The sequence below is a fragment of the Macaca mulatta genome, chromosome 10 (genome assembly GCF_049350105.2).
Source record: "Macaca mulatta isolate MMU2019108-1 chromosome 10, T2T-MMU8v2.0, whole genome shotgun sequence".
Classification (NCBI taxonomy): Eukaryota; Metazoa; Chordata; class Mammalia; order Primates; family Cercopithecidae; genus Macaca; species Macaca mulatta.
Window position 1 is genome coordinate 29,732,731 of NC_133415.1, and position 16,987 is coordinate 29,749,717.

The 16,987-nt window shown below is 50.5% G+C and overlaps 2 protein-coding genes, 1 long non-coding RNA gene and 1 gene segment (V, D, J or C); 1 reads left to right on the forward strand and 3 right to left on the reverse strand.

The window, feature by feature from the left end:
- LOC144331918 (uncharacterized) overlaps positions 1–16,987 on the forward strand; it is a 184,348-nt gene that overhangs the window by 140,866 nt on the left and 26,495 nt on the right. The gene's annotated exons all lie outside the window — the stretch shown is intronic.
- The window catches only part of LOC114670549 (immunoglobulin lambda-1 light chain-like), a 349,019-nt gene that overhangs the window by 25,101 nt on the left and 306,931 nt on the right, over positions 1–16,987 (reverse strand). The gene's annotated exons all lie outside the window — the stretch shown is intronic.
- LOC106996055 (immunoglobulin lambda-1 light chain-like) overlaps positions 1–16,987 on the reverse strand; it is an 801,838-nt gene that overhangs the window by 6,345 nt on the left and 778,506 nt on the right. The window lies entirely within an intron of this gene.
- On the reverse strand, positions 4,872–13,133 carry LOC708547 (immunoglobulin lambda constant 6-like). The segment is given in 2 exon segments: positions 4,872–5,333; positions 12,446–13,133. Coding segments are annotated over 2 exon segments (420 nt in total).

Sequence of the window (16,987 nt, forward strand, 5' to 3'; positions counted from 1 at the left end):
GTGGCGTCTGTCCCCTGAGCAGATGAAGAGAGCTGTGTGTCTCTCCTGCACAGCGACCTCTGAGGTCACTTTTCTGGCCTGGCTCCCCTGCTCTGTGGGATGCTGGGGCGTTTTGGTCCCTCAGGCTGTTGCAGCCAAACATGAGTTCTGGAGCCTGTGTGTGGGGCAAGGGCCTGGGGGTTCAGAGAGTCTCTCTGCTGTCCTGGGGTTTCTCTCATTCCACGGGGTCTTTTCTGGCATCCACCCCACGTCCCGGCTACCTGGTCATAGCAGCGGGGCTTTCCCACTGTGTACTCTGCCCCCTCTGATCCCCCTGGGCACAGGGAATATGTCCTGAAGAGACCCAGGAGCCTGCCCTTTCCTCACATCCTCTCCTTTGGAGACCCTTTCCCTGGCTCTCTGGTATCCAGAGTCTGCTTTTCCCTTCTCCCTCCTGACTGGGTTTCCTGAGTCTCAGGCTGGCTCAGGGCTCAGTCCCTGGCAGCCCCCAGACACCCAGGGCAGCCCGTCCACCTCCTACCTCACTCTGGGTCTGGATTCTGGTCCTGGGTCCCAGCCCTGTGATTCCTGAGCAGCAGCCCCGAGGGCACTGGGTCCGTCTAAAGTCTCCCATGAGGTCCCCCCTCGGACCCCTTGTTCCTGATTCCCCAGGAGATGGAACCAAAGTAACCCAAGAGCAACGCTGCTCTGACAAGAACCCAGACTGAGGAGGCCAGAACAGAAGGACGCTTAGAGACCCAGCCTTCCTCTGGCAGATGTAGAGACAGACAGACAGACAGACAGACAGAAAGAGAGGAGACAGACAAATGGGGCTTAGGAGGTCATTCTATACAGTCCCCTCCCACTGTGGTCAGAGGTGAAGGGGTCGTAGTGACCTGCTGAGGCAGGCAAGTGTCTGACAGGGAGGGCAGAGGTCCTTGCTCAGGCCTGGGATCCAGGGAGAAAGCCTGACCACAAGTTGAGACAAGACGCAGAAACAAACAAAAACAGCAGAATTTGTCCCAAGAGTGGGGAAGGAGAAGGGAGAAGAGACTCACCTAGGACGGTCAGCCGGGTCCCTCCTCCGAATAAGCCACACTGTGACACAGGCTCATACAAAAACCCTCCCTGGGACGCCCCTACCCCCAGCCCCCAGTGCAGCTGTGAAGGAGGAAGCTGGGGCCACTGACCCTGGTGGCATCTACTCGTGAGGGAGTCCACATGGCCCCCCCACTCAGCCCACAGAGAAAAGAGGACCGGTGACATCCTGTGACCTGCAGCAGTTTCCCTGGAAATCCATGCTTCTGGAGGACATTGGGATCTTGGATTTGGTTTTTGTGCCAACCATCAGTCAGGTCCAGGATTGAATTGATTAGAGGACATCAGTGTCACTAAGGAGTGAATTTCCACAGATGGGATAGGTGGGCTCTTCTCTGTAAAGTTGAACCAACCCATGGTTCCACTTTTGGTAACACCATGGGATGGTGCCGAGGGTGCCCCTCTCCTCCCACGGAGAGGCTGGTTGCAGTGTTCTGAGAACCTTGGTGGGTTCCAGCCCCACCTTCTGGAGTAGTTCTAATTGGCTAGGCCTGGTCAGTGAGGCCTGGCTGGTCCCAGTATGAAATGCCAGCCACATGTGTTAGGGTAACCCTGGAAGCATCCCCTGCGGCACTGAATGTGGTGTCATGGTAGGTGGGACAACCGGGGTGGTGGCTGCCATTGTCTTTTTCAAATGGGGGACATGAGGGAACCTCCAGAATGTGGTCTCCAAATACCACCTCTCACTAAGGGATGGGATATCAGTCGGGGATCCGAGGACGGGCAAGAAATACATAGAAGACAAAGAAGAAAGGGACATGATAAGCTGGACCGTGTTATCCTCTGACTAATCAGGAGCCATTTAATCCTCTGGGGCCATGTGAGAAGTCTGATGCCACTTGGGGTGACTCTCCCTGCGAAAATATTCATCATTGTTGGCCACCTGTTATCATCAAATATAATGGCAGTGGCTTCCAAAACATTAGATGACTCGAATCCTAGAGTTCACCATGAGAGAATACATGGATTCTTCACCCTGGAAGGATGGCTGGGTCCTGGATCATCTGTGTGCAAAGTGTCTCCTTCCTAGAGCATGAAGCTCACTCCTGGGTGAACAGAGCCCAGCTGTAGACCCCTGGCTTCAAAGACACTCTGCAGCGCTCGTGAGAAGGTCGTGAACTGAAGCCTCAACCCTCTGCCTTCCTTCCCATCTGAGGGATGTAGCTATTGACCATCCTGTGCACCTAACATTACTACAAGAGTGGCAATGTGACATGGGTGACTTTGCTGGTAGCAGCCCCATGTCCTTGAAAGCTATTTTGCAATGTCTATTCTGAGTCCAGTTATGTCCCTCCAAGCTCTGACCATTTTGCAGAAAAGAACAAAACAAAACAAAAACGGAAGTAGATGATAGTCCTGGGTTCTTGTTGTGCGAGGTGTGGCTTTATTCCAACCATGGGAAGGTCCCCAGATAGCTCTCAGTTCCTGCAGCTCCTGCCTTTCCAGGAAGCACTAGAGTAATTTGGAGATATTCACCAGTGACAAGCAGCCTAACAGCACATACACCCATCACCAGTTCATGCCATATTGAATTCTCAAATAAACAACCAAAAACCCCAAAATAACCACGGCACCAACACATAACTAAGTCAGTATGCTTCTGGCATTTGTGAGGCATTTGAGGAGCCCGTGATTATTTCTTGGTATTAGGAAATTAGTGATAATTTCTTTTTAGGTTTGGTAATAATATTGTAGTATTTTTTAAGTCCATATGTTTCCAGCATAGAAATGGGATATTTACAGCTGAAAAGATGTGATTTCTGGTATTTGTTAGTAAGTATTGTGTAATGTGGGGGTTATTCTGCCATGTGTAGGTCAGTAATGTCTGTGAATTGCTTACTTGGGGGACTGGGTGATGGGAACTTGGGGGCATCATTATTCCTCTGTCTCCTTATGTTTGTGTTCAAAGTTTTCCATAATGGAAACTTACCACACAGTGAAAGGAGGTCACGCAGCTGCTGGGGATGGCTTTATACCCAGCAGGGCTATGGATCTGGCCCTTGGTGGTCTCAGTTTTCCCCTCCATGAAATGGGCTCAGACAGGTGCTGTGGCAACTAGAACCCTCAAGTGTTCTTCTAATGAGAGGCTGGGATTTGGATCAGGTGTGGCTGTGATCAAGCTGTAAGGGGCCCTTTCTTTGCCTCATTGTGACTGTAGAGCTTCCTGTCTTTGCAGGCTCTGTCCCTGGCCTGTCAGGACTAGCCAGCAGGTCTGGTGAAGGCAGCTGCCACATGCCTGATGTGCTGGAGGCAGAGACAAGGGGTCTGAGAGTACCCAGGCACTGAGGACTCACCAAGACAGCTGGTGTCTCCACACCCAGGAGGCCAACATCATCTGCTGCCAGAGACACTGGGAGGAGTTGAGAAGTCTCTGAGATGAGGCAGCAGGTGTACATGGGATTGGGTAGGGAGGCTGCACCGTCACGAGCTAGGGAGGGAGAGGGTGCTCCGCAGGCAGGAGGGTTTGTGGGATCTGACTCCTAACGGATGCCAGGCCTTGCCTGGAGCTGTCAGCCCACGTTCACTCAGCTCTTATCTAGCCTGACCCAGCCCTGAAGCTCATCCTGAATTCGACTCTGACATAGCCTCCCCCAGGCAATCAATAGATGCGGAGCTTGGATTGGTGACTTTTCTCATGTTCTCTCAATTTCCCCACATCCTCCTGCTCCTGCAGGCTGACCATCATCAAGATCCATCCACAAACCAGTCAGAAACTAACTCTACCTGGGCCTGACTTAGTAGTTCACACCCTTCATGCTTGACGTCCAGCCCCACGCTAGTGTTAACCTTGAGCCTGATCCCCAGTCCACAGCCATGTGATCACACACCTGTAATATCTTGTGCATCAACCTCACCCCATATTCCCCAAACTAGTTCCAGGAAGCGCTGGTATCTTTCAGAGTATTTTGGGTCTTCTAAAGGTGGAGAAGGAGATCACCACGCTTTTGGATATGCTATGGTTCATCATATTAAACTGGTTCCCTAGTTCAGGATTTGTCAGTGTGTTTCCTCAGCCAGTGTGCGTTGTGGAAGCCTTACAAAGACACCTGCATGATTCCTCTCCCAATGTTTTTACGAGTTCGCAATGGCGGCACAGTTATTTACCACTCACCCAGTAAACACTCTCCTGACTGGTTCCTCGTATGCAATGGGGAATTTCGGCTTCTGTTCCTGCTGGTACCATGGTCTTGAGTCAAAGGTGTCCTTTTTCCATTATTGCTCCCTCTAACCCACATCTGGTCTCCGGGGATCCCCTTCATTTCTCCTGAATCTCCCCACAGGGCCCCAGCAAACCTCCCACTGGGCCCCTGTCCCTTCCCAGTTGGGCAAAGACTGCAGGACAGTTTTCTGCCCTGGATTGCAGTTCCCACTGGCACAGGGAGCTCACCCGGTTCCCTGGCAGGTTGGGTGGGGTGTGGGATGATGGTGACATGGGATCTCACCTGGAACTGCCCCCTGTCCCTGAGCGGGGACCCTTCAGCCCAGACACATGACCAGATACAGATGGCACATTAGAAATGCTGGGTTTTACATGATCAGGTCTTTGTTGAGAAGTAAAATTGAGGAAGGTGTGGGACTGGTCTGAACTGATGCCAGGCTGGTGGCTCAGGGGTACAGTGGAGAGTTGGGGGAGGGGTGACTGGGAGAGGAAGGACCCTTTGGGGAGATGACTCGGGGAGGCTGTGAGCCTCCTCCCCTTTGGTAACTTTGACACTGGATGCAGAATTCCCTGTACCCCACACTGAGATCCCCGGGAAGACTAGGAATTTAAGACAAAATGAGATGAAACAAGATTTCTGATTGTCAATGAGAATATTTATTGAGGGATTCATGAGTGCAGGGAGAAGGGCTTGATGCCTTGTGATGGAGAGAGAGAGACCCCTCCCCTGGGATCCTGCAGCTCCAGGCCCCCGTGGGTGGGGTAGGGGTGGGAACCTATGAACATTCTGCAGGGGCCACTGTCTTCTCCACGGTGCTCCCTTCGTGCGTGACCTGGCAGCTGTAGCTCTTGTGGGACTTCCACTGGTCGGACGTCAGGCTCAGGTAGCTGCTGGCTGCATACTTGTTGTTGCTCTGTTTGGAGGGCGTGGTGGTCTCCACTCCCGCATTGACAGCGCTGCCATCTGCCTTCCAGGCCACTTTCACGACTCCCGGGTAGAAGTCACTGATCAGACACACTAGTGTGGCCTTGTTTGCTTGGAGCTCCTCAGAGGAGGGCGGGAACAGAGTGACCGTGGGGGAAGCCTTGGGCTGACCTATGTGGACAGGGAAGGGGGTGAGAGAGGGCAGACAGAACACCGGGGTGTTGTGGAGCCCCTCTCTCTGTCTAAAGTCTCTGGGAGGGTTTACAGTGGGGCCGTCCGGTCCACTCGGGGTTCTCTCCTTCTCTCCTTTCCCCGTCCTTTCCACTCATGCCCTGTGGAGGGCAGATAGCTCTGTACCTTCCTAGGAGCCCTCCCTAGTCACCTTTCCCCGGTGTCCTGGTCCAGCCCCTCTCCTCTACAGCCTCGATTTCCCCATATACCCAGGGCAGGCTGTGTTCCTTCTCTGATCTCTGGAGTCTTGAGTTCAGAATGTGGCCTTGACCCCTGGATCCCTCATTTCCACCCCTAGACACCCCCTCCACCACCCACTTTATTCTTCCGGGACCTAGAGCCTCCTCTGAACTGTGGGTCCCCTGCTCAGCCCGTAGGACTGTCCTGGCAGGCAGTGCGTGGGGAGGCCCAAGCCTGCTTTGAACTGGAGCTTTCTACCCTTCACAGGCACCGGGCTCTGCCCCTGCCCGGCCCACTTGGCTCTCCTGGCAAGGAGTGGGCTCCACCTAGACAAGCCTCGGGGCTCCTCTGAGGCTTTGAGATGTCTCCTGTGTCCACGAGCCCGACTACAGAACCCTTCCCCTCAGCTGGTCTTGTGGTTGCCCCCCTAGACTATGAGACTCAGCAGCCCCCTGGTCCACCCCAGCAGCCTCTGATGACCCCAAACTTCGCGTGGTAGCCATGGAGTTCTCTGCACCCCTCATTTGCTCCCCTGTGGTCATCTCCTGAGTCTAACATGCCCTTTGAGGCAAGCAGGAGTCCGATCCGTGAACGGAGAAACACCGAGCCCCAGAGGTGACGGGGCTCCAGGGACAGACACATCTCTGCCCTAAGACACCCTCTCCTTTCTGGTGACTGTCCTGGGAGGGTCGGATTCTGGCACCTCCCCCAGTCTCACCCGTCCTTCTGTGTCCCCATGTCCTCATGACCCAGCACAGACCACAGAGTTGCAGCCTAGACCCAGAGCTCTGTCTGTGCCCTCCACTCGTCTCTGCTTGGGGTGACCCCTGTGTCACCAGGCCCCCATGTGGCCCTCCCAGGCTGGATAGGCATCGAGTCCTCAGCCTAGACCCTCAGCTGTTCTTGGGGCTACTCCCCTAGACTATGAGACTCAGCAGCCCCCAGGCCCACCCCAGCAGCCTCTGGCCTTGACCCCAGGGGTCACTGGGCAATGTCCCTAAGGCCACTGCAGGGCCCCTCATCAGAGCCAGCCTCTGTCCCTCACTCAGACATCTGCCCTGGAAGAGAGGAGGAGCCCTGACCCTGCCCAATCCCAGCTCAGGCCCCGGGACCAGGCTGCATCCAGCTGTTGGAACCTGAAGGCAGCTGCTCCCACTGTGGGGGCCCTTCCTGCCGGTTACCCCGAGACTAACGCGCCTCCTCCAGGCCCCATGGAGAAAGGTAGGGGTCAGTGCTTAAGGCTGGGAGGACAGATGGAAGGAAGCCCCAGAGAGAGAAAACAGATTTTCCAGGGACAGCAGAGGGTGAGACAGTCTGGGAAAGGTTGAGAGCCACTTACCTAGGACGGTGAGCCGGGTCCCAGCACCGAAGATGTAACACAGTGACTGAGGCTCAGACCAAAACCCCCGGGGCCAGCACCTGGGGTCTGCTCCCTGAGGGCTGGGCTAGAGTAGGAGCCTGCTGGGCATGACGGGCACAGGGTTGCAGTAGGCGGGGCTGGGACCTAGGCATGAGGCAGGGGGGTGGCCAGTCCCCCAGAGGTTTCCCCATGCCTGTCCCCTGTCTAAGGCAAGTGCCACCCACAGCTTTGGAGTCAACCCAGTGTGTGTCCTTCCTCTCTGAGGCTGTCAGTGCTGATGACAACACTGGGACCAATAGGTCCCAGCAACTCCCAGAGTGACACATCCCCTCCTGTGCAGTGTGGCAGAGGAGTGCTGAGTTGGCTTCGACCCGTCCAACCTCGTCTGACCTCATTTAAAGGGCCTCTGAGTCCCCCACATGAGTGTCCCCAGTCAAGCTAGGCTGGCTTTCTCCCTATATTGAGAACACTGGGTCATTCCTGACTCAAGTGGATAGTCCTCTGCTTTCTACCCATGGAGACGCAGTTCAGTCCCACTTTGTGCTTGAAGCTTTTTCTGATCTCTCAGATCATTCTTTCCATCTACCCATCCATTCAATTGTCCATCCAGTTGTTCATCTGTTCATCTGTTTGTCCATCCATATATCACCTATCCATCCGTCCATCCATCCATGCATCTGTCCACTCATTCATCCAACAACAGCTCCCAAGCATCCATATGTGTCAGGTACTGTTTTTATGCTGGGACATGGCAGGGTCGCCTGGCTCTCAGCCTCATCTCTCCCTCAAATCTCTCTGGTTAAGGCCAACAGTGCTTTGTCCCAGTTCAGTCTGCAGTTCTTCCCCAGTCCCCTTAGGTCTCTGCAAGAAGTTCTTTCTAGTCACTCTCTCCTCCTTGGTATCGGAGACTGCCCCCTTTCCTCCTCGGCTTCCTTTTCTCTCAGGCCCATGCCCAACTGCCGACTCCTGGATCCCCATCCTGGGTTCTGCTCTCTGTATTCTCCTAATTTTCTCTGCATCTGACCCTCATTGTGCACACTCACAACTGTCCAGGGATCTTAGATCCCTATTTCCAGCCCTTACCTCTCTTCTTGGCTCCAGATTCACATATATTCTGCCTCCTCAACTTACGTCTGCTTGGATGCTCTGTAGACACCTCCAACTCAATAGATCCCAACTAAACTTATTTCCATATAATGTTGCTCCTCCACAGAGTCCTCACTTCAGCAAGTTACTCTTCAAGCCAGAGGCATGGGGACATCGCAGAATGCCTTCCCCTCATTGTATTGCTCTCTGTCCTAGACATCCTAGCATGACACAAGATACCATTAACATCCCCCAGAGAAAAAGAAAAACACCGAGGTCACAGGCTAAGAGTTCATGATGGCGAGAATCCTCAGACTTTTCCAAATCTGATTTTATTTCCCATGGGAATTTATTTACATTGCAAGATACCCATTGTGACGGGGCCAGCAATTTTCATCTCAGCAGCAGGTTGTATTTAATACATTTGTATTTAAGACGTGTGCAGAAGATTTTTGAAACAATTTAATATAATAGTAATATAAATTTAACACTTGTTTCTCATATAAAGAAAGCAAACATTTAGCATTTTATTAAGTTACTGAAGAAAACTTTTTTAACGAAGAATATCTGCCCAAATTTACTGCAACCTTCATATTTAAAGGCAAAACATTTGAAGAGTCAGAAACAAGGCAAGGTTGTCTAGTCTCACTTTTATTATTCAGCATATTCCATAGATTCTAGCCAATGAAATGACATAAAAGGGGGAGAAGAGGATGTATAAATATTAGGGAAAAAGAGAGAAAATTGTTTTTGGCAAATGGTGTGATAGTTGACTAAACACACACACACACACATACACACACACACACACACACACACACACACAGAGAATCAGCTGAAGAACTGCTGGAATTAATACAAGAGTTAAAGTGGCTGGATACAAGAGTAACATACAGAAGTTAACAGGGTTCCTTGCTATAGAAACAGTAATCATTTAGGATATGAAATTGGGAAAAAATTTGTAACCTCAATAAAATTATATTTACAAATGCTTTATGAATAAAAAACAAAGTGTGCAAGATTTGCATGAATAAAATATTAAACCACTTCTCTGAGTGAATGGAGAGTACGTCATGTCTCTGGACAAAAACACCACTGAGCATTATAAATATAGCAGTTCTCAAATTAATCCCATATTCTGTGATATTTCAAACATAACACCAAAAGAATGATTTTTGAAAATTAGGGAACCGATTCTGCAGTCTAACTCTTAAGAACAACGGGTAATAGACATGACTATTTTGAGAAAAAGTAATGATGACAGGTTCTTTCCCTACCAGATACCGAACATACTATAAAGCTAAAATAATCAAAACAGTTTGGGTGCGGGAATAGATCAATAAACCAAGAGAACCACAGAAAGAATGTAACAAATCAGTAATGTAGTAGTTGAGGAAAGCTGCATTTATATTCAACAAAGGTGTGATGATTGACTTTCCTATTTGGAAGATAAGGTTTTATTCCTACATCCACAAAAATAAACTCCAGGTGAAGTAAAGAAAAAGAAAACCAATAAAACACCAATACACCAAAAGTACCACAATAAGATAGAAAAATGACTTTATAATACTGAAATAAAGACAACTTCCTACACATGGTGGAGGTCACAGAAACCATAAAGAAAAGGTTAAACCAGTTCGACACATAAAAATTTACGACAGTTTTATAGTGGGAGACCCCATAAACAAAAGACCCGTAAAACAGACCAGGGAAAATTATTTACAATGCATATATTAAACAAGTGGCTAAAATCCCAGATATATCCCAATATATTATAGATATATAAAAAGGTGAAAACAACTGAATGGAAAAGCGGGCAATATGGTGACCACAGATGAAATGAAACCAATAAATAAAAATATAAAAAATAAATTTCACCAGTGATAAAATACACAATAAAACAATAAACACATTCAATTTTGCATTGTTGGCAAGAATGTATGAGAGAAGACACTACCACTCACCAGAGTGAGTGGACACAGACTTTTGGAAGCACCACCTATAACATTTCAAAAGTACGTCCTCTGATCCAGCAATTCCACTTTTAGGCATCTATCCTGGGGAGATATATAAGTGCACTTTGCGCACACACACACACACACAGGAATTTCCACTGCAGCATCATTTGTCATTTAGATTTTTTAGTGGAAATAAATCTTGGCTCATCTAAACTTTGCTTATAAAGCAAAGTTTATAAGCAGTGGATGTGGTTAATCCATATGGACTGATACAGAAAGTGTCAATAATAGATTAAAAGTTGGTAATATGCAGAATATGGCTCTATTTTTGCAAAATAAAATCCCAACACCAACTCTGTGTGTGTGTGTGTGTGTGTGTGTGTGTGTGTGTGTGTGTGTGTGTGTATTTTCAGGGACACATACAACACAGGAGAAGTTCTGGAAGCATATTGACCAACCTGACAGTGGCTATCTCTGGGAAGAGGTGGGAGATGGTAAGAAGAAGCGCTGTTTTTACTTTATATACTTCTCTGCTTAATCTTTTTTTTTTTTTGCAAGAAAGAGTAATGTATAAAAGTCATTATATTTTGTAACGTACTCATTGCAAAAAGAGTAATGTATATGAGTACATTACTCTTGTATTAAAAATGGTATTAGAAGAAATGTCTCTTTTTGTGAACAACATCACAAAACCAGAAAATTATAAAGCCACATTAAAATTAGGGGAAATCCCACTAGCCAGCCAGACACATCATTGACATTTTTCTATATTTTCAGACAGGTTTTTGAAAAGGTATATATACTTTAAAAACACAGTTGGGCCAGGTGCAGTGGCTCACACCTGTAATTCCAGCACAGGGGAAGTTGAGGCGGAAGGATTGCTTGAGCCTAGGAATTTGAGACAGGCCTCAGCAACATAGTGAAGCTCTTTCTCTAAAATAATAATAATCCTAATAAAAATTCGCCAGGTGTAGTGGCCTGCAGCTGTAGTCCTAGCTACTCAGGAGGCTGAGGCTCGAGGATCATTTGAGCCCTGGATGTTGAGGCTGCAGTGAGCTGTGGCCATGCCACTGTACTCCAGCCTGGGCAACAGAGCAGGACTCTGTTTCAAAACAACAACAGCAACAACAACCGCCAAATACAATTGCGTTTTTTCACACCCTTTCAGATATTTGGGTTATTTCTAGTTTTCTCCCATCATTAATAATGCTAAGCTAACACACCCTTGTTATAAACATTTGGTTACAGCTTTGATTATTCCCCTCCCCGCCACACCCTTAGGATAAATTCCTAGAAGTGGAATTGCCCAATTTAGATAAATACACTCTGTTTTTTGACTCGCTGCCTATTACTAAAATGGTTATACATTTCAACGCCCATAGACAGTCCCCGAGAGTGTCTGCTCCCCTCTGCTCATCCCTCACTTCAGCTTCATGCTCCCATTTCATAGGAAACTGGGCACCTGGGTGCTCTGGATCTGTGTGTCCTCCCCACCCCACGACTTCCTCCAGGCTCCCCACCTACCCTGGACCTGGCCGTCACCCCCTCTCCTCTCTCCTCTCTCCTCTAATCAGTCCTCATATCAGCCTCCTATCCAGTGCTAATTTTTCCAAAAACACAAATCTGACTCTGATAATCAGTTTCCTATCTAAATCCATCCAAGGACTCGTCCTGGACTCTGGGGATGGGGCACGGATCCTGTGGTCTTCCTTCCTCCCCTTCCCAGTCACCCAGGAGCTCCCAGCTTCATCCTGTGCTCTCCTCTCCTCTGACGCTGCTCTGTCTTTTGGGGGCACCCATCATCAGTCAGTGCCCCTTGATCTGTGAGACCAGCCTGGGCATCATCCCAGAGGGAGCTCTCCTCTCCCTTTATTGCTCCAAACACGGGCCTGTTCCGATGACTGGACAGCTCCCCTTGGTTCAGCCCACCTTCCCTGTGTCCCTGAGCCTGGCCCCAGCAAGCATTTATGTGCAAGTCGGTGAATGAACAGCTTTGGGGGAGACCAAGCCAAGCCCTTGCTGCCTTCTCCAGGGAATGGCCCCTGCCCTCACAGGGCAGGAGGCACATGGGCAGAGAGGAGGAGGAGGAGGAGGAAGAAGAACAGGCCTGGGCATCCTGTGGGGACAGTGACCATCACCCCCTGTGGACGTCCTGTCTTTGCCTCTGTTCCTGCCCTACCCAGAGAACTAGGACTAGGTAATTGAGGCACTGACCCTGGTGCAAAATTTAAGTAGGGTTAGAAAACCCAGAAATCAAGAAAAATAATATCTTAATATGATATTAAAAACAATAATTCAAACAAATCTGTGATGGACCAAATATCAACCCATTAGTTAAAGCCAGTGTCTGCCCAGGCCTCTCTTAGGGGTTAACCTTCCTCCTCACTCCTCTGGCTTGTCTCCCCTTGGTCACCTTTCCCAGCTCTGCCGCAGGACCCCCACATTCCCTGAAATCTCTCGCTCCTTACCTGCCCCACAGGCTCTGTAGGCTGGATCGGCTGCTTCCAACTGAGGCTCCAGGGTCTGGGTCCCTGCTCTGCGGTGCAGCCATTGGGTGCAGCAGGCCATGGGCGACCATGGCCAGACCCAGCAGCAGCAGGGGCCAGCACTGCCTGGGACGAGGACCCAGCTCCTCAGGGGTCTCACGACCCACTTGGTCTGTCTTGGGTCTCATTGGCCCTCAGGGTCAGGGGCACCTCTGACCCGATTTGCAGCATGGGCTCCCTGGAAGGCCTTGCCCAGGTCCCTCTCGCCAGCAGGGCTGTTACAGTGCGCCCCAGTCTGTTGGCTCTGTCCTCTCCCTGGACTGGCTCTGGTCCCTGTCCCTAGCCCAGGCCCTTCGTCCATGGCTGTTACCCCTGGGAATCTCTCCCAGAGGGGCCTCTACCAACTGCCCTGATGCGGTCACAATCCAGGGCTCAACTGCCTCCCACCGCAGCCGCCTGCCTGGCCCCGCCCCTGGGGCCCTGGGCGGTGCACACCTGACTCACTTCCCTTCCCCGTTTCCCAAAGGGCAGCCTGGGTCTGTGGAGCATGTCCCTAGGGCCTAGAGAGCTGCCCAGCAGGAGTCCCCAAGGGCTTGAGCTCAGGGTGTTGGGGCTGGGGCTGGAGCTGTGGCTTCTTTTCTGATCAGTCCTCCAGGCTGCGTGACTACACACTGCACTTCAGCCAGTTGGGACCAGCCCTTTCTTGGCTAGGTTAAGCCCGGCCAGCTACCCTGTGGCCCTTTCTTGAGTCGAGCAAGAGCCCTGCAGGGAGTGATTCTATATCCTTCAGGCAAGGAAGAGTTGTGAAATCATAAATGTGGAGTCTATCCAGACCTAGGTTACCCCTGGGCCTCTGTTTCCTTATCTGTAAAACTGGGAGAGTTCCTCTGCAGCATGAAGGTTGTGAGGGTTAAAGAAACTATGTGTTTGCTAAGCACTCAGTGGGTGTTGAACAAATCCTGGTTCTCATTTTGTTGTTCCTTACTTTGGGATTCAGAACAACGTGTGGGGCATCATTGAGGCAAGTGTCTCTGTTTTACAGGTGAGAAAATTACCATCCAGAGAACATGAATGCAGGGCCCAATGTCATTCCTTGAGTAGGGAGCAAGCTGCGCTAGGATCTAGGAAGGGGCTCGTCCCCTGTATTTCTATTCATCTGTCCACCTAGAATACTCGTGTCTGGCTCCATTCAGCAGTGGTGGAGGAGGAGAGGGCTGGCGGTTGCTTTGAGTTGGGGTCCTTTTTGACTATGATATGGGAATATGATGTATAATACAGTAATAATAGCAATGCTCTTTAGCCCTGGTGCTTTACAAGCACTAATCCTGGCAGCTAAGATTATCTACTGTCCCCCACATTTGAAGATGAGGAAATGCTGCTCAGGCTGATTCCCTACTTTTTTAATGTCACAGGGCCAAGAGGCGGTAGGGCTGGAGTCGGAATCTGAGGCCTGGTCCTTGCATGACACTAGGGCATGCTTTCCTGATGATGACATAGCTCTCCGGGTCTAGGTGGTAACACACTGCTTGGTGCATGGGAAAACCCAGAGCTCATCACAAAGGAGTTGCTCAATTAAACATGGACTAAATCTGGTTGAATAAACCTCTTTTGCTTCATGTGGCCCCTTGTGTCATTAGCATTCCTTTACCCCCCATTCACCGCTGCCATCTTTTCTGTTGCCCCTGAGAACCTAGTATAAAAATGTTTGAGGAGATCTTCAGGACCCCATACTCCGGTGAGAAAGGCCCCTGCTCCGTCACTTACAGAACTGCAGTGAGGGTCTGCCCTCTTGCTTTCCAGTTACTTTTTCTGCCACAAAATCTTTAAAAATATCTGCTCAAGTTCGGATCTGCAGCCCCCTAGGGCTGTCAATGTTTTGTTTTAGCAACTCTCAGAGGAGCCTTGTAGGACTTCCTAAAGTGAATTTCCTGGGAGGCCCCTTTGAGAATTGCTTGGTTCATATTTTGAGTCAGATACTCCTTAACTTCCCTCATACATTTGGTGACAATCAAGCCAGACATTTTTGAGGGCTATGGTAACAGATAAATTGCCCGAGACTTCATTTCTTTGATTAAAGTTGATGGTTGTTAGGAGACAGTGGCCTGCTATGGATCTCTGCATTTCTGCATGTTTCTCGGGCAAAGGCACTGATTGCCTTTCTTGTGGATTATCTTTGCAAGGATGTTTGTAGGGTGAACAACCTTGGAAGGTACAGAGAGTGCCTCTCTTTGGAGCAAAAGGCAGATATGCTTACTGTAAAGTATAAAATGTTTAAGATCCCTGAGCTCTGGCACGCAGATGTCACCTGGCCTTCTTTGCATCACCTTGTGGAACTGGTGCAAGACAATGCTGATACCTTGGCAACTGCTCTTGCTGTGAAAGACAGACTGTCCATTGTTTCTGACTCAGGAATCTTGTATCTTCTGCCAGCATCCATGACACTGTGGCAGGCTTACATTTTAGTCTGCAAATAGGATGAAGTCTCAGACCCTTCACAGTTCTTGAAGGTGATGATAATGAGGAGGAGGAGGAAGAAAGAGATGAAGTTGAGGATGGTGATCATGACTTAATGGTTCGACTCATCGAATCAGTTTTCAAAGATCTCCAGGCTGGATCTTTATATGTATTGCTTGGGCAACTTTTGAGGCCCAGGCGCCTGGGGGCTGGATTATACAAATAATCATCACACATCCCTGTCCTTGGAGATAGGCAAGGCACTGATCTGTAACGTTGTGTAGGTGCCCTAACAGACATCATTCAGGGCACAAGGGAGGGCCCTAGGAAACCCCTGGTCCAGCACACCTTCTCCTCCACCGGGGAGCTTGGCCTGTTCCTGCCTCTGTTCTTGGGCTCTTTGTGTTATGGGGGCTGGGGAAGGGTCTACCCTGAGGGTCTAGGCTGAAGCTGCTCCCTCCCAGGCCCTCTGTGGGTATGACACTTACCCACTGCTCAGGACCCAGAAGCTGTGGCTCCTTCCAGGGAAAGTCCCAGGTCTTGGGGATAAAGAGGGGCTGTCCCTAAATGTAGCATCCCCAGCTGCTGCCCCTACCCCCACCCCTGCACCTGCTGTGGCCTCTGGGCAGACGTCGCCACCGCAGACCACATCCTCCTATGGTGGTTGTAGTCGGAAATCCGAGTCTGGCCGGGGGCCCTAGAGGACTGCACTAGGCCTCCCCAGCAGGTGCAGCTGCAGCTCTGGCCACCCAGGCCTGCCCCCTGCCCTCCTGGACTGAGATGTGGAAGGGCTGGATCCAGGCCTGGGCAGAGGAGGTCAAGTCCAGCTGTCCTGCTTGGTGGACCCCCTGCTCAGGGTCTATGGTGCCTCTGCAGAGCCCTCTGGGTCCCGCCCTGGCCCTTCTCTCTCAAAGCAGAGGGGTGTACCCCATCCAGTTGCTTCTACTCTGCTCCATGTCTGAGGGTGTCCCCCACCTTGGCCTCCTGCTGGTCAGTCCCCTGCCCAGTCTGCAGCACCCACGTCCCAGAAACTCCACCTGCAAGCACTGCAGACTCCTCTCTCCCAGGTCCAGGGATCCCCAGCTCCCCACTCCCCACCATCCCTAAATTCAAGCTGGCTGGTCTTTCTTGTCTCATCTTGAGCTTCTCACTGTTGGGATCTGGGAGAGTCTGAGGCACAGGATGACAAGTATTGGCTGAGGAAGTGACAAAGGTTCTGGATCTCTGAGTCCCTAGAGGTAGAAGCTGGCTCTGCAGCTCCTGATCCCCCTCTGAGGAGTCCTCAGGAACCCCAAAGACCCCAGCTCCTCTGGTGATCCTGGGTTGCAGCCTCCACCCCAGCTCTCCTCCAGGAAATGGGAGAGATCCCTGGTCCCTTTGTAGATGTCACAGAGTAGACTTGTCAACCTGGCAGGGAGGCCTTCTAGCTCCTTCTACTGATGTGGAAACAGAGGCTCAGAGAGGGAGAGTTTCTTGCCTGAGGCACACAGCGACTTGGTGTAAAGACTGCACCCCGGGACTTACTAATAGCAATTAGAGACCTGGGAGGACCAGACTTTTTGGACATGGGGTGGAGCCAGCCTGGAACTGGAGGGTGGAGTTTTGGGAGGTTTCTGTTCTTTAACCTCCACCAGCTGCCTGGAGTGCAGCTAGAAGGGGAGAGTCCAGTAGGGGGCAGAAGAGACCAGGAGTAGAAGCCTGAGCACTAACCAACTGGAGCTCTTCAGAAGAGGAAGGTGGAGACCCAGGGGAGGGCTCTGGTGGCCGGGCAGAAGGGGGTGCAGGAGCCTGACTCTGGGTTTGCATTCCCGTGGTCACTCACTCACCTGTGGGACTGTGGGTAGGACCAAGAGGGAAACCACTGAGACAAGTGAGTCAGATCCTGAAATTTTGTGCATTGTGGGTTTATTGGGCATTAATTTTGATTTTTGAAAATATTGCATTAAATATTATTGATCTGGGTCACTACGTTTTTGGATGCTCTTTTAACTTTTGCATTCAAGGCGAATGAATGATGGCTGTCACTTGGAACTCCAGGAAACCAGTCTCTGGAGACATGCACATAGAGGC